The following is a 23,085-nucleotide window of genomic DNA, read 5'->3' on the forward strand; positions in this document are numbered from 1 at the left end:
GTGTACAAGAAGGCGATGAACAAAGCAGCTGTGTCTCTCTACAGTCTACGTGTTTCTTTCTGAACTGCGCATTGGGTGTGGAGCAGGCTGGGTGGCTGAACACCAGTGACACAGCTGGGGATGTGCAGTGAGGGAGAGGCAGGAAGAGTGTGAGAAGAAGGTCACTTTACAAATCTCACAAACCATTTGTATTCATCCTTTGTCTTTGCCTATTTGTTTGTTCATGAAATGAGCTATTTCTTGGGTCCAAACCTCATCAGTTTGCGGTGCAGTGACAAAATGTATTTGTATTACTTTGCGGTGTGGGCCTATTACTGTGTGCAAAATCCCAGCTGCTCTATAGAAAATGAACCTAGGCAGGGAGCCCCTGCTGACTGCAGGGTGAGGAAGACGCTGGTAGCAGCACTGGCAGCTGGCTGCCTCAAAGAGCTATCAGATTACATTGACATCAGTGTTAGAAGCTACTCCATAGACCTCTAGGGGAAAAGCAAACAAATACAAAGGGACAGAAGTGATGAGGAAAAGGCACATTATGGATCTCTCCAAACCTTTTGGATGAAGAAAAGATAAAAAGAGTGCTGCTTCTATGGCCCTGAAGCATCCTAAGTCCAATGATGCTGCTTCTGGCCAAAATGCTCTGCATGCACCAAATTCTTTGGCTGATGATCTGCTTCTGTGTTACTATGTGAGAAGAACTAAGCCTACATTTTGTTCAATTAAATCAAAAGAATGAACAGGAAATGTGGAGACAAGGAGAGAGTAGGCAAGTTCATGGCACTTTCAACTCAAGGGATAAAGAAATCCTCATTATGCAACTAAATGTAAAAAAAAAAAAAAAAAGCAAATAAACACTTGATAAACACTTGTACATATTGAGGTGGTGATCCTCTATGCTTGTATACTTCAATCAGAGGAGATTGTAAGGAATGATTGAGCTCATGTTCTGCTGAATTCATGTATCTGGTTAATTTCTGCTTCTCCGTAAGTATTCTGCTTCAATTTATTATTCTCAATTAATTGGTCTAGATATCACTTGTAAAAATGTCAGTTGTCAGCTTCACTTAGCAGACACACTGAAAATTAAGCTAAGAAACAACATATTTTTTAAAACAGCAAAAATTACAGCTTTATCAATTTAGAAAGCTTCAACAATCAAACATTGCTTTTTCAGGTTCAGCATGCCAGTGGCAAAATATTGCAATCAGAACAAGAAGGAACGGAATACGTCAGTTTCTGTATTTTTCACCACTTACGTGTTCATTTACTTTCATTTTGCCAGTAACAATAATAATCAATCGTTCAAACGGCAGTCTGCTCCGCCTTACCCATCAGACAGATTTGGTTTGGAGTGCTAACACTACCATGGTACTTTCTGGCAGCATATCTCAAGACTCTTTCTTTAAGGTTAGGGAAGCTGAGGATCAGAGGTGGAAAACAATAATTGAAAAACAGAGTTACTCAGACAGTTATGAACAGAGTCCAAAGCACCATGCAGCTACTTCCCTTCCATGCTTGATAATACATATTGTTACATGCTATTAATTAGAGCTTATTGGCTTGTAATTTTTACAAAATTAACAATACTAGTACTTTGCTATGTGGCAACTTTACACCTGTGTTTAATTTTCTGTATTACAAAATGCAATGAGTGTTCTTTTTATGATTATGTATAAATTCAGCTGTGTGCACTGACGCATTAAATACATGCCAGATGCTGCACAGCAGTTTTCACCTCTGTATTTAAAGGCGAATACAGCCCTGGACGAGCAGAGACTCATCATCTTGCTGATACAGAGTGCTGACAGAGCTGAGAAATCTACTGGGAAATATCCCATTTAGCTCCTATGCGGGAGGGCTGGAAAGAAGAAAAAGACTGGGATCAGTCTGTTGGGCAATGCAGGAGCCAGACTGAGTATCTCTGACAGCAAAACTGAATTGCAATGCAAAATTCAGAAGATGCTGCTGCTTGCAGCAGACACCTTGGAAGACTTTTAACACATGGAGTGCTGAGGTTTGAACTTTGTGAGATTGAGATGGAGGGAAAGGATGGATCTGCTACTGGCAGAAGAAAGGAAATGAAATTCATTGCTGTTTTTCCAGAAAAGATTTTTTTTTTTCCTGAATCAAGCTCTGTACATGGCTATTTGCATGTTTTTTTATACATACATGTATGTACAGACACAGAAGCTCTGAGAATGCGCAAATTAGAAATAACAACATGCTCTTTTGGAAAGGAGTAGGCACTGAAGTGCTAAGCAAATGTACTCATACCTAGCAGGTACTTTTGCCTTTACTTGGCCATGCTTTGTATGAAGGTCATCATGCAGACATGGTTAAATTCAATTCCTAGTTAAAATCTACCTAAGAAAACTATGAGAAATTATAGCAGCAGAGCTTTCAGCAGCATAGAATGAGGAACCAAAGTTCTGGAGAAAAAGGTGCCCTCTTAGTGAAGAATGTTTTAGATATAGTCACTTGCAATAGCACAGATGTTCATCTGATTACCCTGGTATTCCTTCTAGCTCTTGTTGATGCAAGCACAATATAGGTTTGCAAGATTAAATAGTGATACATAGTTCATCTACCCATAAGGTATCTTTATCCCTGTACAAACAGAGGAACAAATACCAAATGAGGTCATCTGTGTTGATCTGTGCCCTATTTTTCGTCCAGACCCTTCTCCTGACTCAGTAATGAGAGCAGGACTTCATTGCAGCCTTTCCATATTTAAAGAATGCTTATAAACAAGATGGATACCAACTTTTTCATCATGTGGATGACAGGACATGGGGGAGACGTGGGGTAATCATTTAGAAGAAAGGAGATCTAGAAGAAAGGGTTAGATATTACAGGGAAATTCTTTCCTCAGTGTGTGGAGAGGCACTGGCACAGGGTGCCCAGGGAAGCTGTGAATGCCCCATCCCTGAAGGCATTAAAGACCAGGTTGGATGAGGCCCTGGGCAGCCCGATTTGGTGGGTGGCAGCCCTAACCACAGCAGGGTGGATGGAATTGGATGGGTTTGGAAGTTCCTTCCAACTAAGCCATTCTATAATTCTGTGATATGTTTCTATGAGCCAGCCATGTATCATCACAACAACAACAACAAAAAACTATCAGCCTCTTGGGCTGCATTGCCAGCAGGTCGAGAGAGATGATCCTTCCCTTCTGCTCAGCCCCGGTGAGACACGTTTGGAGTGCTGTGCCCCGTGCTGGGCTCCCCAGTGCAAGAGACACCAACAGGAAAGAGTCTGGCAAAGGGCCAAGAAGGAGTCTGAGGTACTGGAGAACCTGATGGAAGAAGAGAGGCTAAGAGAGCTGGGAGTGTTCAGCCTGGAACAAGAAGTCTCAGGGGATTTTTATTAACGAACATTAATACCTGATGGAATGGTGTAGGGAAGAGGGTACCTAACTCATCGTGGAAGTGCACAGTTACAGAAATTTAACTAGATATTAGATTTTTATTATTTTATTTTTGTTTTTTAAGAGCAAGTAGTCAAATGATGGAACCAAGCATAGACAGGCTGCAAGATCTCCATCCCTGGAAGTGTTCAAAATTTGACAGGGGGGGCTGAGTAATTAATCTAAGCTTGCCCCGTTGAGAAGGATTTGGTCCAGATGACCTTCAGAGGTCTGTTCCAAACCATTGTGCTGTTCTATGACTGTAGAACAGGTCTGTTAGCATCAGTATTTCACAGCCTGAATTTCACAAACAGATCTAAATCTGCCTAAAAATAAAACTCAACTGTGCGACTCCAGCCTTCTTCCTGGTAACTTATTTGCTCTGTGGTATTTCATAGGTGCTCCCAGCAAAGAAGTTTGCCAGAAAAATAACCAGGGGACCATAAGAGTTAAATTTCAACTTCAGTATTCATGTTTTTGGTAGTTTTGTTTTATGATTTTGAATGTGTGTGTGTGTTGTTTTTTTTTTTTTAATTTGATTAACAACAAAAAGCAATGGAAGTGGGCCAAAATAGTTATAGTTAACAAATTATCCACTGCCATCTAAATAATTCTTACAATTTTCAACTTAATTGTAAAATCTATTTGGAGCACTGACCTCATTGTCCATGTAGGCACATTTTTGAACACTATACAAACTGAAAGTTACAGCAGTGCGATCAGCTATGGCTGATCAAATGACAGTATGTGTGTCCAGTAATACATGCTATTAGTGTCTGGAAAAGTAAAAAGAACAAATACAGTGATTGAACAAATAATACATTTTCACTGAAATCTTCAAAATGATCTACTGTTGTTCTCCAAATCTGTTCACAAGTTCATCATTTTATTACATTTCATTCTAGCTTGAAAGTTAGCAAATGAAGAAATAACAAAAGAAATCTGTGACATGTATTTGCTGAAGGTACATTAATCCTGCTAACTAAATAGAAGCACATCTTAAAGAGTGACAGGACATTTTCTTAAATGTGTGCATTTTAGTATGTATCCATAATTCTGCTTTTTCCAGATATTATTTTTTCACTACTGATCTGTCTTCTATCAGTTTTCCAGGAAAATATCTCTTAACACACTGGGCACAGTGTCGGCTATATTTGAAAGGAAGATCATGTCTCTAGGACATCATCTAAGACATCTAAGACGCTTACTCTCTATTGTGCTTACTATTACTAACAGAGATCCATCTGATTTAACCAAAGGGATAAGATGAACACAGGCACTTAGCATCCTGCCTGACAGCTCACCAGCCAGGACATGGGCACTACCTGGTTGATCAATTTGTGAACATTTCCGGTTAGCTATAGAAAATGCTATTTCTTGCTTTTTTGGTATGTATGTGGGAGGGAGATTTTTATGGTACTGGTTGACAGTGCTAGACTGAGAGTAAATCAACACCCACAAAACCCAAAGGAGTTTTGTCAGTCCTTACTTCTAATAACTCTAACCCCAGCTTCATTCTCCTATTTTGGGACTGCAAAGATACAAATAAAACAATTAATAAATACTAATCAGAATAAAATAACAATAAATGTTAAACAAACAACTAAGCCTGACTTGAAGATGGGCTTGCTCAGCCTGGAGAAGAACAAGCTGTAGTGTGACCTCATTGCAGCCTTACAGTACCTAAAAGGAGCCTACAAACAGGAGGGGAGTCAACTCTTTGAAAGGGTAGATAACAGCAGGACAAGGGGAGATGGTTTTAAGTTGAAGGAAGGAAGATTTAGTTTGGATGTCAGGGGAAGTTCTTCACTATGAGAGTGGTGAGGTGCTGGAACAGGCTGCCCAGAGAAGTTGTGGATGCCCCATCCCTGCAGGTGTTCAAGGCCAGGTTGGATGGGGCCCTGGGCAGCCTGGTCCAGTATTAAATGGGGAAGTTGGTGGCCCTGCCAGCACCGGAGGGGGGAAAGGGGGTGGATCTTGACGTCCTTTCCAACCCATGCCATTTTACAATTCTATGATTCTATGACTTGGGTTTTTTTAAATTCAACTGGAATAGCTATTTAGTATTGTCTTAATTTGGTCTTTCTCAGTAATAAATAAAAACAGATTTCTTTTGTAGGCATATTTATTTTGAAATGTGAGTTCTGTATGTATATCAAAAAGAAATTTAGTAAATACATAATAGGAAAGAAGTAATGATTTTTTAATTTTTTTTTAATAGATTCCCCTTTTATTCTAAAGCTGACCTGACTTCTGATTTTCAGTGAAAAAGCCAGAAATGGAAATACACTAGCATAGAATGTGCGACAAAAAGTAGAATGGGCATAATTACGGGAAGAAGGAAAAATTCTAATTGAAATGTGAGAGAAACACACAAGCCTGATTCTCACAATGTAGTTGATGCATAGTTAAACCTGGACTTTTCAGCTGTTATACTGCTTCCTATGGTACTGGTGGATTAGTTGTATGAAATGGAGTCTCATTAATTGTATGAAATGGAGACTCATCTGGAGTAATGCGTCCAGGCCTGGAGCCCCCAGTACGAGAAAGAGTCAGAATTCTTGGAACGAGTCCAGAGGAGGACCACTAAGATGATCAGAGGGTTGGAGCACTTCTCCCATGAGGAAAAATTGAGGGAACTGGGCTTGTTTAGTTTAGAGAAGAGAAGGCTCTGGGGACACCTCACTGTGGCCTTCCAATATTTGAAGGAAGGATATAAACAGGAGGTGGGAATGGCTGCTTATGTGGGTGCATATTGATAGGACAAGGGGGAATGGCTTTAAAGTGAGACAGGGGAGGATTAGGTTAGATATTAGGAAGAAGTTTTTCACATAGAGGGAGGTGACACACTGGAACAGGTTGCCCAAGGAGGTTGTGGATGCCCCATCCCTGGAGGCATTCAAGGCCAGGCTGGATGTGGCTCTGGGCAGCCTGGTCTGGTGGTTGGTGACCCTGCACATAGCAGGGGGGTTGAAACTGGATGATCTTTGTGGTCCTTTTCAACCCAGATCATTTTATGATTCTATGAAATAACATTACAAAGTTTTTAAAATATCAATTACATGTGGAAGAGATTATTCTTTTACATCATTGTCTCAAAGCTTGCTGGGGACACAGATGGACAAGTCCAAGCAAGTCCTGGGCAAGGGTTGAGAAATCCTTTGTCTGGAGAAAAGTGATGGACAAGTCCTGGGCAAGGGTTGTGAAATCCTTTGTCTGAGGGACACATATGGACAAGGCCAGGGGACGAGAGAGAGATAAGCCACAACTTAATTGCTGTGAAGCGGTCTTTTGTGTGGACTTATCTCGAGGAAGATGGCCATCTCAGGAGGTGCTGCACATGACTCTTACCCAAGTGCCTAGGAATGCCACGATGGCAGAAGAAGAAGGATAAAAAGAGGACCTACAATAATGACGTTTAGGTTTCCTAGCAACAGATTCCTCATGAAGAAGAAGAGGTTTCTGCCATTAGAAGCCTCACAACCTGCCTTTCTCCCTCCTGGACTTGCTCTGCGCTCCATTTAAACAGAAAGTTTTGTGTGCTAATTTCAGGGAAGCTCTTTAGAAACCCAACTGGAAAGAAGCGACACATAAGCAGAGAATTTTCCATCTCTCTTAGTGATTTTCATTCTTTGATTCAAAAAGAATTTTTCAGTGCTCTTTAAAGATCATTTGGTGAATGTATCGTGGCTCACAGTAGAAGGAGTTGTTGACAAGGACATCACGGTCCTTGACACAATATTAATCACTAGAATTGTCTTCAGCTATATATAAGCTATATCTGTTATACAAAACTATGGATATGTCATTTTATCTATCTAGATCTTTGGTTTAGTTTCTTTTTTTCTATTCCGTTCTGCTAAACTGGAAACCTAATGGTAAAAAACTATCTCTAATTTCATGCACATAGGGAAATTGGACCTTTTCTCCCTTCCTAGTCATTTATGCAATAGAAATAGAGGCTATCATAATTTTTTAATTAAAAATGTTGCATATTTTTATTTTGACTGTGTCAGAACAAATGAAAAAAAAGGCCAGGTGAGTAAACTGGGGAAACACTTCATTAGCTTTAGAGGGATCATTTATGAGGTTTCAGTAAAAAATCTGAGAAGCATAAAAAGTCCTCTGCAACTGCAAAATGTAGATGTGTTTTCTCCAAAATGGAAGCACATGTTCTGAAGTTCTGAAGAAATCTGACACGTAGCAGATCGTCATGTTATTGCTTTCCATGCTCCTTTGTGGTTCTAAGACTCACAATTTTGGGGTGAACAGCAGCGGCAGCATCAAGCCTTATGTCTGGGCTTGTACTACGGAAAGGATAAGATGATTGAAAAGCTAGAGATTTTTGTTATCATTTGTGTAGTCTTTTCCACTGCTGTTAGTAGAATGGAAATGGGTAAGCAAAGAAAAACTTACGGCAGAGGTATTGATGTTTGTGTTTGGTCTTTCATAGCTCGGGATTTCAGGAAGATGAGGTATGCTAGAGGCATGTATAGAGGAGAAATCTCATTCAGAGACAACCAAAAGCACTTCTCACTATAGTGGTTATATGATTTTAAGGAGGTAGGGTGTTCTTTCACTATCCTGACAGTAAAATCTGAAGAGCTAAAATTATCCTGGTACACTTAAGTTATAGCAGATTTTTGAGAGTAGGTGGACATGTACTGACTCAGGCCGAAGATACTGCCTGTCTCACTGATGAATCAAAGCAACAAATCAAAGCAATTATGACCTTGCTCAAAGTGATCCTTTTTCCAGTGCTTAAACAATGCTTTGAACTAAGCCATGCCAATTGGCACTAATACAGAAACCAAGTGAATTGTTTCTATGAACACCAAATATCTCTACTATCAACCAGATAATGTGTAGTTCTGTGTGGGGGAGCATGGTTAAAGAAGAGAAACATAGCGCTATTGAGAAAACCATAATGGTTTGCCTTGGCATAGCCTCAGGAGGGAAAACTCAAAACTTTTTGTGGGCAATCCAAGTTAATTAGACATAAGTACCTGAGGACAGGCTGAATGCATCTCCTGAATTTAACACTTATCCTAACCATTCCTTTCTAGAAAATATTTAAAAATCAGCCTCACTACAGAAACATAAAAATCTGAAAGGAAGACTGTATAATGAAAAATGCACATGCTGGCTTGTGCAAAGTTTCTCGAGTTTGGATTTCAGATACATTGTTGTGATCCAGAAAATAATTTTCCATGAAGCAGACCTCAAATATGGAGTATGGATACAGCTTCTGCATAAATCAAAGCACGTGGAGAGGAGAAAATAAATGAGAAAAAAGAAAAATACAACAATGAGCTAAGAAAAATATAAGAGAAAAAAATGAAAGTGATAAGATTAAAGTTGCACAAGAATGAGGAAATGGCAAGGGGCTGCTCTTCTCAGCGGGGCAGCTGGGAGAGGAAAGTGGAAGATTCCAAGTTGGATAAGTGGGCACCAGATACAGGCAGGAGAGCACCTCACACACTCATTCTCTAGACACGGTGAAAGCAGTCTTCAGTGCTTGAGGTCTCATGCTTCTCAGCCATGAGAAGTGTGTACAGATGTGGGCAGTCACTTGAAACTAAAATTGCAAACCCACAAGACAGATTCTCTCCCCTCATTAGCGTAAATTTAAGGGCAAAATAGTTTGAGATACCATCTCATTACTGAGATGTAATTACTTTTCCTAAACATTCTTAAGATTATTTACTTGTATGTTGTGAAGTATTACAGTATTGTCACAGCTTAGACTCTCAATTACAGGAGAACCAGGCAGCAAAAGTTGAGTTAATTAGAATCACTGAAGCTTAATCAGTTCCTCTGTGTATATAGGGAGGAGCATTCCAATTTTTAGTCCATTTGTGAAGTCACCATACCAGTCTGCTACAGTCTATTAAAGTCCTCATACAAACTGGAAAGTCAGAGACTGATTATTTTAAAACTGATCTTATTTTGCATTTTCTACATTGGGGCAGATTCTTTCTACCTCACTCCCATTTTTGGCAGATTGTATACATTTTTTCTCTGAGATGGTTTCTGACTGCTCTTGATATCTGAAGGCAAACTGCTTTCATTTTGGAGTCCCAAGCCACTGGCTAAACACAGAACCCCACTTACTCGCAGTTGATCTGATCTAGGAAGACCGGGATCTCTGTGCTAGAGAGTAAACATACAGGTCTCTTGTGTTCTTCACTCAGCCTGCCTGCAACAGCATTGCTGCGTGTACAGGGGCATTCCTCCTGAAAGATGAAGTGGTGCTCCAGGGTACTTGGGGTAGAATCACAGAATTGTAGGGGTTGGAAGGGACCTCTAGGGATCATCATCATCCAACCTCCTGCTAAAGTGGGTTCCCTACAATAGGTTACACAGAAAAGCATTCAGGAAGGTTTTGAATATCTCCAGAGAAGGAGACTTGACAGTCATTATGGGCAGCCTGTTCCAGTACTTTGTCATCTTGACAGTTAAGTTTTTCCTCATGTCTTATGGAACTTCCTGTGTTCCAGTATGTGCCTGTTGCCACTTGTTCTGTCACTGGGTGCTGTTGAAAAGAACCCGGCTCCATCCTCTTGACTCCTGCCTTTATAAGAATTGATAAGATTCCAGTTTAGTCTTCCCTTCTCAAGGCTGAAAGCCCCAGGTCTCTCAGTCTTTCCTAGTAAGGAAGAGCTCCAGGCCCCAAACATCTCTGTGGCCCTCTGCTTGACTCTAGCAGTTCCCTGTCTATCTTGAACTGAAGAGCTCAGAACTGGACACAGTACTCCACATGTGGCCTCATCAGGGCTGACTAGAGGGGAAGTTCACCCCAGTTCTAATGCATGTCAGGATTCCATTGGCTTTGTTGGCCACAAGGGCACACTGATAGCTTATGTCCAACCTGTTGTTCACCAGGACACCCAGGGCCTTTTCTGCAGAGCAGAAGAAAATGCACAATATGAATAAATTGCAGAAATGTTCTGAAGTATCTAACCTTCAGTATAATTAGATCTAGTGTAAACATATCAGTGGTCACTGTGGAGACTCCAAAAGTTCAAATAACAGTACAAAGATTGTACAGTTAGTTTTGAAAATTCACCTGCACAAATTCAGAATAGCTTATTTCTTAGGTAAAATTAATCCCATCCAAATTAGGCAGTAGTCAAATGAATGACTTTCTAAATGGGTTTGTATGACTGGCTAGGACACAGGAACATTGTAAATTGGGTGTAACTCCTACCCTTGACTGTCTCAGAACAGTTAATGGAAAGAGTACTCCATCAGCTTTCAGGCTTACCCTCAGAGGCATTAGCCAGATTCACAATGTCTGACTCACCCTGTTGAGGACAAGCACTGCTTTTTTATGACTTGTCATATATGCACTAAGTGCTTATTTTAGGTAGGTAAAATCCAGACCTCTATGAAGTCAGAGGAGGTCAATATGAAGTTCCATTAAAATCAATATCCAGTCCATTTCTGAATGATCTGAACAAAGAGCACAAGGTTACGCTCAAAAAGAACTGACTATGCAGGTGATAATCTTTTTTTTTTTTTAAAAAAAAGAGTAGCTCCAAGACAGAAATAAAATGTATGTCTGAGATCAGTGAGTTCTGATTGTGTATCAAATTATTTCGTTGCCTGTGCAACTGAGTGCATGCTCAGTGCATACACCTACATAGGATGGTGGGTGTATTCTGGACTCCTTGTAATACAGCATATTTTTTCTAATTCACATTTGCATGCTGTGTGAAAGAAATTACGTGCATATAAATCCACACACAATAAAGCTGAGGGGATAAATATCTTTCTAAATATACTTTAAAAGACACTCAAATGGGTGTTCTGTTTTACTACAACATAGGCTGAACCTGGGGAGAGTTTCATCATAACTATAGAATGCATGTGTTGAAATATAATGGCATCACTGACACAAAAAATGGGCAAATGAATATCTTAGCAATACAATATCATCTATATCATCATCCTGGCAACAGTGACAGAAAAAGTCCTTTCTAAATCAGCCATACCATTAATTCTCAGTCTCTCTATATTTTGCCTTTAAAAGAAAATGTGATGCATATATGTCTGTGAAGATTACTTTACGTGCTTTTGTATCACAAATGGCATTTTTTACTTCTGTGACTTCAGCAGCAGATGCATCAAGATCCAGGGTGAGCAGTGCTGTGCAGGCCCCGCTGCCAGCAGATGGCAATCCTGTCTTGCAGGTCCTGCATTGCCAGTGGGCAGCAAACCTGGCACCCCAACCGTGGGATCACTGAGGAGTGGATAGGTGACCCTAAATTACTCTCCCATCACTTAACAAACTGCTCCTTTCAAGGAATTATTTTATTCTTTTCCAGTATTTAAGATCTCATTCAAGCACTGTGTAGAGTCAGATCTATATGCTGGAGCAGGTACTGCTCAGTGCAAGCTATCTGTCTGGAGCAGTGTTTTCTTTACATAACAGCAGCTTTCTGTGAATAACTCAGGGAAGAACCTGGCCTTCCTTCTCAATTCAACAGCACCTTTATCCTGCTGTTCTCCATGTTCATACACACCCTGCTAAGGTAATAAAACTATCAGCTTAAATATAAACAACAATAAGTGGAAAGCATTTTATAGCTAGAAATACATGGTCTTGTGAATTGCAAGTAATACAGGATTCAAATAAGCTTTTTTTTTTTTTTCCTCCTCAAACACTGTCAGTTTTTCCCCCTTAAGGTGCAGAAGGAGGGTACCATGGTGATACAACAGCACTGTGCTTCTCTACCAGCCCAAAGGCCCCAGCATGGGACACATCAGGCAGAGAGGTGCTGCCCACAGCCCTGTGCTGGGAAAGGGGCTCAGTGATCAGGTACTGGCTGTTGTGACAAGAATCTTACAGGAAGGCAAACAGAGCGTGCATGTGGACCTACAGATGTAAGCCCATGAAGAAAAACCAAAGGGAAGAGCAGCCAATCATACTTCCACTGAGAAAATAAACAAAAAGCAATGCACAGTGTTATCTCATTTGGAATTTCAGTAATGCGTTTACAGAGACATTAAAAGGAGTGTTACCTGTTCTAAGAGATTCTGCAGCCTCTCTATTTCACAGTCTATCACAAATTTCTTTTCTTGTCTTCGGTCCAGGTCTTCTAAAAGCCGCCTGTAGCTGGCATCATTGAAATTCTCCACGCAGATGGCACTGACTTGCCAGCTATTTTGTCCTGCTTTTTCCATAATAGCTTGAAGTATTGAATAACCTAAAATAAAAGGATACAGTACACTAGTAACACAACAATTGTTTATTATTATTAAATAGGAATTGTTCTTAAACAATATTGTGTCTCTTAATATTGGCTCCTGCAAGGGAGAGGAATAAGATAAAGTCTGTATCCCTACCTTTGTTGTTAGCCATGATCAGCACACATTATGTAATTAATGAAAATTACAATTGCTATAATCAGAAGTCTTGGAATGATTCTCAGTATTCTGAATAAGCCACACTTGATTTATACATATAAACTCATCCTGTCAACCATTCAATTTCCCAGATTGGTTTCATTGAAACTTATATATCCTGACCTTTCTCATGATACCACAAAGAAAATACCAGAGTCTACTCATTCACCAGAAAGATTTGTATACTAAAAAAGCAGAGTATTTAGACTGAGATGCTTTGTTGTTTGTTGCCAGTGCACTTTTTGTTTTTTGAAAATATTTAAGCCAAGAGACTTTTGATGCTTCTCAATAAGAATTTACTGTCTCTTACTTTTATACTTATACATAAGAGCAGAAAGGTGTGTAACTGAATTCTTTCATGCATAAAATACCAGCACCCATTGGCATTCATCAGCTCTTGCTGAATGTTTCTGGAGAACAAACAGTGTCTGTGAGCACAATGAGGCAGGAACGGTGAGTTTCAGCAGTGGTCATAGGGGCACCTGCACTGGTGCAGATTGTTACGAATGCAGCATGCAGGCTCTTGTTCATTGCTGGTGAAAATGCACAGCTAATGGCAGTGATTGTGTTGAGAAATAGTATTTTGCAGCTGACAATTTGCTCTATCAAATAGTGTTACTGTGCTTTTTGTATCTGTTGTAGTGCTCACGGAAAAATAATAAGGCATTACTTTCAGAGCAACTTCCTTATTTATGCCAGTAAAGATATGTGTGAATAAAAATCACATGGATCTATTTCAGTGATCCTATATAGCTCTAATCAATGCGTGCAAAGTGACTAGAGGTCAACAAATGAAGGGCACTACAGAAGCATTAATTATTACCACTGTTCTTTTTCATTACTATTTGTTGCCCCCAATGTCATCTCTGAGTCCACTCACAGGGAATGAAGGCAGCATCTGCACCCAGGTCTCTGCCTGAACCCATAGGGCAGGCTTCCTGCCCGTAACCTCCTGCCACTCCCCTCAATCCTAATTTTTCTCACTAGGGATGTGCAGCACAGAGGCAGGAGAGGAGCTTGTGCCTACACAGGACATCTTGCACATCTTGCCCCGACTTGCCCAAGAATTTCCTAAAGTTGGAAGCATCCCATCTTTTATCTAAATGGGGAATTTGTATAAAGCAAAGAAGGTTGCACATCTCAGATCCAGAGCTAATGTTTAAGAAAAACAAGGACAGGCATGTTTGTTGACAACACACTAGTAGAAATGATACAATTCAAAGAAAGTGCCTTTGTCCAGAATCAAAACAAACAAACAACAAAAAAGACATTTTAATTGCTGTCTTTTCCCACTATCTTCAAAAGATTTCACCTCTTCAAACTCTCATGTGATAACATGGATACACTTGGTGCCTTCTTTCTGTCTTCCACAGGATGATCCCATGCCCAGGCACAGGGATCCCCAGCTGTTATTGCAATGCACTTGGAGGCAACACTGCATGGCAGGCTCCCCATAAAAGGTATTGACTGAGATTCCCACAGATTGCAAGAGGGGCCTTTTAAGCTACAGAAAGAGTATTGTGAGTGTGCAGTTGCTAACTGATAAAGTAGACCAACAAAACTACCAAAAACCAGGCTTGCTACTCAGTAAAATAAAATCAGATGCTTTTTTTTTTTTTTTTTTTTTTTTTTAATCAGAATACACAGATTTTAGGACATCTGACACTAATTCTATTGCAAATTAGGAGCAGTTATTTTCTCACTGGCTCCTATGGCAATTGCAGTCCTTGAAGTATTAACTTAAAATCTATATCTTCTTGTTATTTAAGATAAAAATGCAAACGCCTATAATGAAAACACAAATTGTGTAATTTATTTTATCTTATAAATTAGACATTCAATTTACAAAACAATGTTTTACCTTAGGAAATGCATTCAAATACTTCATGCATTGACTGTTAAAGCATTTCTGTACTCAGCATATATTTTTAACCTGATGACTGCTATTTTTTTTGAAGAACCACACAGTTTTCCTGTTAATTGCTACATAATTATTCTGCTTTTCCTGTTGCTATATTCAATCTCCTTTTTTGTCTGTAATTATCTTTGCAAATCATAACACGATTCTTTCCCAAACATTGTATTTCTTGCTTAATTTCCTATTCATTTCCTTATATAGATGTACATTAAGACTACTGCAGTGTTATAGGGGTTCCTGCTTCATTTACACTGCAGCTTTGACTTGGTCTTTGCTACAAAGACAGTCAACATTTACGTAATTCAGCTTCCTGACACAAATTAACATTTTCTTTGATTCAGAATGAATGGTGTTTGAAAGAGCAATTGACATCCCCTCATTCCCATCTTAATTCATTTTGACAACTTTACTGAGATGTGTTTTGATCAAACTGGGAGTTTATCCCAGCGTAAAGCATGACAAATATCAGGCAAACACAAATAAAAGCTTTTCTTCTACCTTGGATCAAGGTTTGACTTGCCATATTTCATTAGCAACTGCCTCCATTTAGGCATTTTGGGCTTCTACAGCTTCTCATCAGTAGCTGGCACTCAGACATGGGTTTTCATGTTAGTATATATTTCATGTAGAGCATAAAACAGGTAATCTGTAGTAACTGGATATAGCACACATCTCCACAAGATCTGAGTGATTCCTGTGCAGGTAATTCATGGCACAGTTATATATTCAGTGCACAAGAAGAAATTTTAATAAAACTGCCTGACAAGGATGGAGTTTGTGCAGAATGAATAAAGGCAATCACAGGGTCAGATGGCATCAAAATTACATATGCAGAGGAAAATCGCTATATGTTAAAATAATTGGCAACAGCCTAGAGGAAAAAAAAAAAAGTTTTATGTGATGTTGCACATACAGCAAAAAAATTGAAACTAACTATAATACTATCAATAATACTATCAATACTATCAAATAGTACTATCGATAATACTATCAATACAGAAACTAAGTGCAGTGCTTCTGCTTAGACAAAGTTCTTTGACTTCAGAGATGTGTTTGCCAAAGCAAAGACATTAGACATGAATCATACAGCTGTGCTCTGAGAAGTATTTGTTTTCTGGTTATCTGCTGTTTATCCTCAGTTATGTCACAGACAGATAAGTGAATCATTTTCTGGATGTTTAGTGATATGTGTAAATTTCATCCCATGTATTGTGGGATATTACTGCCTTCACAAAAGCAAACTAAAAAAGCTAACTCCTGTCATCTGAGCAACACAGTCAGTGTTTTTTTATTTAAACCATTATTTTACAAAATGCTTAGGTCTACACCAAGAAACAAAAGAAAAGGAAGTTGTCAGATACATATATAATAACCTTTCCTCACCAATTCAACCTTTAAATCCAGTTAAATCATTAGGAAAAAATGCAAATTACTTGGTCCAGACATAACTGGTTGAAGACTGGGGGTCTTTATCAACAGAATACCTGTCCTTCCAGCACTTTGATTATTTAAATTAGGAAATCTGAACACGAAAAAGTATCACTGAAATTGCTTGGAAACATTGTTGAAGTCTTAAATGCAAAGATGTTATATGCAAGAATATCTTCTCCTTTTTTTTTTTTTTTTTTTTTTTACAGGACTGTGATCCTATGGAATTTTCCTCTAATGACCTGCAAGGAGAAGTCTGCCAACTGCTTTTGTGGGTCACTGCTCAAATGCAGACTCTATTGACAACTGCTCAATGTTCAGTAATAGCAGCTCCACTTCACTACCCTGGAATCAAACCTGAGACAGGAAAAGTATGCATTGAACAGGGCTATCAGCAGCTTGATCAGGTTGCTCAGAGCTCTGACCAGCCTGACCTTGAGTGTCTCCAGGGATGGGGCATCCTCTCTGGGCAGCCTGTGCCAGTGCTTCACCACCCTTTACTGTAAAAAAGTCTTCCTTATGTTCAATCTAAATCTCCCATCTTGAAGTTTGAAGCCATTTCCCCTTGTCCTGTCACAACAGACCCTGATAAAGAGTCTGTCCCCTTCTTTCTTACAGCCCCCCTTTAGATACTGAAAGGCTGCTCTCAGGTCTCCCAGGAGCCTTCTCTTCTCCAGGTTGAACAGCCACAGCTCTCTCAGCCTATTTACTTCTGTTTTATGGTGAAGTGGAACTGTGGTAATCTAACACACTACTACTGTTTTCCAAATGGATACCTGACAACTGTCTGGTTGAAAAACAAAAAGAAACACAAAAAGTTGTTTTTCTCTTTTCCTGTAAAATCAGACTAGACAACGTTTATCTCCAAAAATATACTTACTAGGAATGATACTGCAGCTAAGTACCTTACAAACAAAACCTCGTATGTTTTTAACCCTACTTCCCTCATTCCCCATTGCGTAGGCATGTTTTCCACTGCAAAATGCATCAATCATAGAGAAGCAATGCCAGGTCTGCACCTGGTCTTATGTCTGTTTAAAGAGAGATTAGTAATTCTTCAGAGACGATCACAGACACTTGCTGGAGAACAAAGTGTGCAAAGCACATTGTAAGTGCCTGAATTTGAGAGCCCAGTCTTTCTCCTTGCCAGTACTGCACTGCCCTATCTTTACTCTTCCTGCCCCTTCCCTCCAAGTAGCTGAAATCACGAGTCATCTTTTTCAATTATAGAAGTTCAGTAGTCCTTCAGGTGTTTTTATTTGTCTTCTTCTGCTCCAGCTAGGCTTGCCCCCATTCAATTTCATTTCAGTAGTCAGTGACTTAATTTTATTTATTTCCATTTAAATGAAAAGGAAAATCTGATACCTAAATCTCAGTGAGTTCAGAATAAAATGAAGTGATCAGATAAATATTTCTTGATTTTTTTTCTTGCCTGAAGGCACATGGTTGGCTTGTTTCCTTTTCTTTCTCTCCATTTCTTTTACCTTCTTGCTTGTTTGCTTTCACCAGCAATATTTCAGTGATCAATTACAGAGTTATAATTAGAATTCTAATAACTTTCATCTTCCAGAAACCTGTTAACTCTGGGAAATCTTTTCCGCTGTCCCTCTAAGTGGATGCAGTTGTTGCTGATGGGTTTGCCGGGAGGCAGCCAGCAAAGTGGCTGCTTGCTCTGAAGAACAGCACCCCAGGAATAAATAATGGTATGGGATTATGGGGCAGAAAATAACTTAGTATTAATTTTCTATGATGCACAGTGTGCACTGTTCATGTATTATTACTGTTCTTTTCTCTTCTGACAGTAGTGACTGACACGAGTTAGCAGGTTAATGAACTTAGGAGCAACACATGCAGTGTATTTCTGTTATGGCCCAAGGAGTAGAAGACAGTTCTGTGTAACGCAGAGCTTTTTGTCTTTTTCAAAACAGACACTATATACTGCACATTGCTGAAATGCAAATACATTTTTTCTGGTCCACCTAACTTTCTAGCAGGAACAAAAATCCAGCTGTTCCAAAAATTATCTGTGATCCCTATAGCTACAGAGGCTGAGATGCTGGAGGTATTTTATGAAAGTGACTTCAGTCTAACGGAATTCATATGAGGATCAGTGAAAGAAATACATTTGTTATAAATCCAACAAATAGCAGAAGTGCAGAATAAATGATCAAATCATTTGGTATGGATAACCCAATATACTTGACTATCAGGATTGGATTCCTGTCACTTAAAACTAACTGTCTATAAAGAAGGTGTCTAAGTTAATCATTCAGGCTTCCACAAAAGAGATGGATCTCCCATAAAAAAGCTTTTTTTTTTTTTTTTTTTTTTTTTTTTTTAATTTGTCTTAGATATTTATTGCAGAGGTACTTTTCTGTTTCTACAGAAAAGGAATCTGGACATGAAGCTTAGTGAAAACACCTGCCATTTATACAGCCTAACCCCTGGCAAGATTAATCCTAACAGTACAGTGATGAAACCCATACAAATAATACATAGTACAAATTATGCATGATTATATATTGGATGTGTTCATCCAGTAATTGCAAACATCCACATTCATTTGTATTTTAGTTTTCCCTCATTACAGTTGATATCTTCTTATTAACACATTATTTTGTTTTATTTTTTATTTTTTATTTTATATTTTTGGCCAGTATGCAACTTCCTGAACTGAGATTTATAAGCTTGGACATACAACCTTTGACACATGATTACTCATTCACATGCCTGACCTTCTCCACATTTAAGCTGCAGCCAGATCATTCAACACAAAAAACGTACAAACCGGTTAAGTCAAATGCCAGAGTGAAAGCTACAACTAGAAGTGTGTTCTGAGTCCTTCTTAGGTCTAATTCACTGAATTGACAGAAAGATTGGGAAATAAGACAAGGAGCTCAAGAAACAATCCCATCTATTCCTCTCTATCCCTCCATCCCCAAAGGCAGATAAATTATATTTAAATCAGTCTAGACAGGTATCTTTGTTTGTCCTTAAAAACCTCTAAAGAGGAGCTGTAGCTTCCTAGGTAATATATTCATTGCTTAATTATCCTTATCACTAGGAGATGTTTCCTGAAGTCAAACTTAAATCTCCCCTGGCACAATTTAAAGCCACTCATTTCTGTCCTACCCTGGTAGATGTGGAGCATGGTTTGTTCCCGTCTTCTTTAAAGCAATCCTTCACATAACTGAAGATTGCTGTTTCATTTCTTTTCTGCCTGATCTTCTCTTGATGAAACATGATTTTCAGGCTTTTCTTGTGGAACATGTTTTAGTCTAGATTCTGGCTATTTTCTTTTCTTTCCTCAGGATATGCTGCAATTGATCCACATCTTTCTTGAAGTGCAGTGCTGAAAACGCTATATATTTTAAACACACATTCCAAAGCAGACACAGTCTCTTCATTTTTTTTATCATCTAAAAGTTAAATATTTTCCATATTTTTTTCATCCAAGACATTAACAAAGACACTCTGAAAAACTGACACCAGAATAGGTCACTACCTGATACTCACTTATTTGACAGTGAACCTCATCTACATTTTTCTGAGTCCAAGCATGATGATTGTTTTGTCATATTCTAGAAATTCAATTGAGACAAAATTTCCTTACCTCATTTACAAAAAAAAATCATTTAAACTATTTAAAAATTCCTATTAGAATGAGACACCTATTTTTTTCAAAGTATATAAAATTTGCTACTTTGTAAAAGAATGAAATTTGCTTGATCCAGCATGACTAGCCCCCAATAAATCCACGTCAGTGTTCATTTAGCCTTCCAAACTCTACATATTTTTAATTATATATGTTATATTGCATATGTTTTATTACATACGTACGTTATGGTATGATGTAGGTTATGAACTATATCACCATTACTGTCAGTGATCAGGATAATTTTATTGCAGATGGATCTGAAATGAAACCGTGGAAACAATGGATCACATTTAGCCATTGTCTCTACTGTTGACTGCTTCACAGATTTCAGAATATATGATGACAAAGGAAATTACCCTTATGATCTGAGTTTATGCATCTTGACTCACTGATATCTATGACCTGGAATAACTTCTCAGTGTTGTAAGACACCTCCAAAACAAGCTCTATCAGTTGTCCGTGGTCAGACTTTCTGTCATTCTGTCCCTCAATGCTGCAGAGAGCTGTGCACGTATAACATTAGCTGAAGTGTGTAATAATTTTCTTTTCCTGAGATGGACATAAGAAATGGTGTTAGTATGTTTCAAACACAACCTTTTTTCCAAACAAGTCTTAAGAGAAATAACAGCATGTAGATTACATGCCTTCAGCAAGTAAATGGGAGGTGGCCTGGCCATGGAAATTCATGATCAAAGGTTCAGACAATGTCAAGTCCCATTTGTGCTGTACCCATTCTGTAGCAAAATGTTCCCCTTCTTTGCATTTCAGACTTCAACCTCTGTATGAAATATACTGTGAAGGTTTTTCATCAAGATGCCATGCGATAAAGATGATGGAAAAGTTGAGAGGAACTGCAGAGAAATCTTGGTTTGGAAGGCAGTCTGACAGCTGCCCTTGTGCTCTCCCAGCTCTCAGATGTCATTACCATTCCCACATCACTACATGACTTCAAAGTAAAATTGTAACACCAAGACTAGTAATATTTCTTATGACTACATACAAAGAGGTGAACACATGTGAGCATAGTTGCAAATATATGCTAAGCACTATTATGTGTATTATTAGCATTTTATATTTTCTTTCCTTGAGCTATGCCAAAGGGCTCAGTTGCAACAGAATCAGATAAGAAGTGTTAAGTTCCTCTGACGTTTACAAGTAGCAATGAAGAAAATTTCTTAAATTTTACAAATTCTTACTTAGAACTTCGAATGCTAAATCAGAATTTATGTAATTACAGAATAATGAGAAAAATGTAAGTCTTAGATTGAAACAATAAGCACTCACGCTAAGAAGTATTCATTTTAAGCGAGAGGCAATTTTAATTCTATCCATATTTCCTCCTAGAAGCTATGTTAAGGCACACGCGAGATAAAGAGATTTGAGACAGCCAGCATGGCTTCACCGAGGGCAGATTGTGGTGGCCTTCTATGATAGAGTGGCAGCTTCAGTGGATGGGAAAAAGGCAGCGGATGTCATCTACCTGGACTTCTGCAAGGCCTTTGACATGATCCCTCACCACATCCTTCTCTCTAAATTGGAGAGGTGTGGATTTGAAGGATGGACTGTTTGATGGATTAGGAATTGGCTGGCTGGATGCAGCCAAAGAGTTGTGATTAATGGTTCTGTGTCAGGGTAGAGGCTGATCACAAGTGGTGTCCTTCAGGGTTGGTCTTGGGACTGGTGCTCTTCAACATTTTTATCAATGACATAGACGATGGCATTGAGTGTACCTTCAGCAAGTCTGCAGAGGGACCTGGCCAGGCTGGAGAAGTGGGCCCACAAAAACCTAATGAGGTTCAACAAGATCAAGTGCAGGGTGCTGCACCTGGGCCGGGGCAATGCCAGGTATTTATATAGAATGGGGTAAGACCTTGAGAGAAGCCCTGTGGAGAAGAATGTGGGGGTTCTGATGGACGAGAAGCTGGACATGAGCCAGCAGTGTGTGCTTGCAGCCCGGAAGGCCAACTATATATCCTGGGCTGCATTAAAAAGGAGTGGCCAGCAGGGAGAGGGAGGTGATTGTCCCCCTCTAGTCAGCTCTTGTGAGGCCCCATCTGCAGTACTGCGTCCAGGCCTGGGGCCACCAGCACAAGGAAAGACATGCAGCTCTTGGAATGTGTCCAGAGGAATGAATTGAATGGCTTTACAGTCATAGATATGCAGACCCGAGCAGTTCCTTAGATGATGTAAGATAGCTAAGGTAACATCAAGCTACTTGAGAGAGACATGAGGAAGAGGAAGCCAATAATTATGTGATTTTCACTCTGAACACTGCTTTACTGCTACATGACTAAACCTCTTTTTTAGTCCACATTATAAAAAATAATGGTAAAATATTTGACAGAGTTCAGAGAAGCAAATCAGAATGATTTGAGGCCAATATATAAAACATGACTTGCAGTACAAGACTTAGAGGAGGATTTCTCCCATCTAACTGTTGCATTGCTAATCCTACGCTAGTTACTCTGGCTTCCTTCAGTCAGCAATAAGGGAAAAACAGGCCCCTTCTGAAGGTAATTAACAAAACATCTTAACCACAACAAAAGAAATTTTCCTTTTCTCTCTATTGAGTATGGAGGCAGTATACTCAGACTAAATTTCTTTCTCTTTAATTGATGTAACTAGTTGGCTATGTACATAAGAAATTTGCTATTGAGAATAAAATGCAAACTATTAACAGTGAAAAAGATTTTTAACCGCAGGTGCTTCAGATTCTCTGCCCTTTGATGCCTGAGTGACTTTCTGAAAGATACGTTTTATTCTCAGGCACCTCACTAGACTGCATACTGTGGAACTTTTATGATGGAAATAAGTACAACTAATGGAAGGAGAGATCTATACCCACTACACACATGCCTTCTAACTTCTTCTATTTTATTAACTTACGTATGAAAGCATAACTTTTCATTTAAGTAGAATTAAAAGTTAGGTTACTTTTACACTTCTCTTGTGGAGGTTGGGCAGCTTCACATAGGTTTCCTTTGATTATTCTGAGGAAGGGATTTGCATACAATTACAGAGACAATTTCAGCTCCTAGCAGGAACAAATACAGGATGAAGTAACTACTCACTATATGATTAGACTAATTTATTACATCCCACTGAGGCAAGCTATATTCCAAGAAGTAATCATAAACTCATGTTCAAAGCTCTGGTAGAATGAATATATTTAACAATTCAAATTAAATTTCAGCTGTAGGAATTGACATTTAGTGGGAAACACAGAAATAGGCAAGGTATAATGACAAAGATAACAGGTAAAAGAATACA

The 23,085-nt window shown here is 39.0% G+C and overlaps 1 protein-coding gene across 6 annotated transcripts in view; it reads right to left on the reverse strand.

Moving 5' to 3' along the window:
• The window catches only part of GRIA4 (glutamate ionotropic receptor AMPA type subunit 4), a 229,016-nt gene that overhangs the window by 79,465 nt on the left and 126,466 nt on the right, over positions 1-23,085 (reverse strand). For all 6 annotated transcript variants that reach the window (XM_085216278.1, XM_085216276.1, XM_085216281.1 and 3 more), the window contains exon 4: positions 12,428-12,612. In XM_085216278.1, the coding sequence (XP_085072404.1) occupies positions 12,428-12,612 (185 nt within the window). The remainder of the gene's footprint in view (positions 1-12,427; positions 12,613-23,085) is intronic.

Source organism: Meleagris gallopavo, chromosome 1 (genome assembly GCF_905368555.1).
Source record: "Meleagris gallopavo chromosome 1, MGAL_WU_HG_1.1, whole genome shotgun sequence".
Classification (NCBI taxonomy): Eukaryota; Metazoa; Chordata; class Aves; order Galliformes; family Phasianidae; genus Meleagris; species Meleagris gallopavo.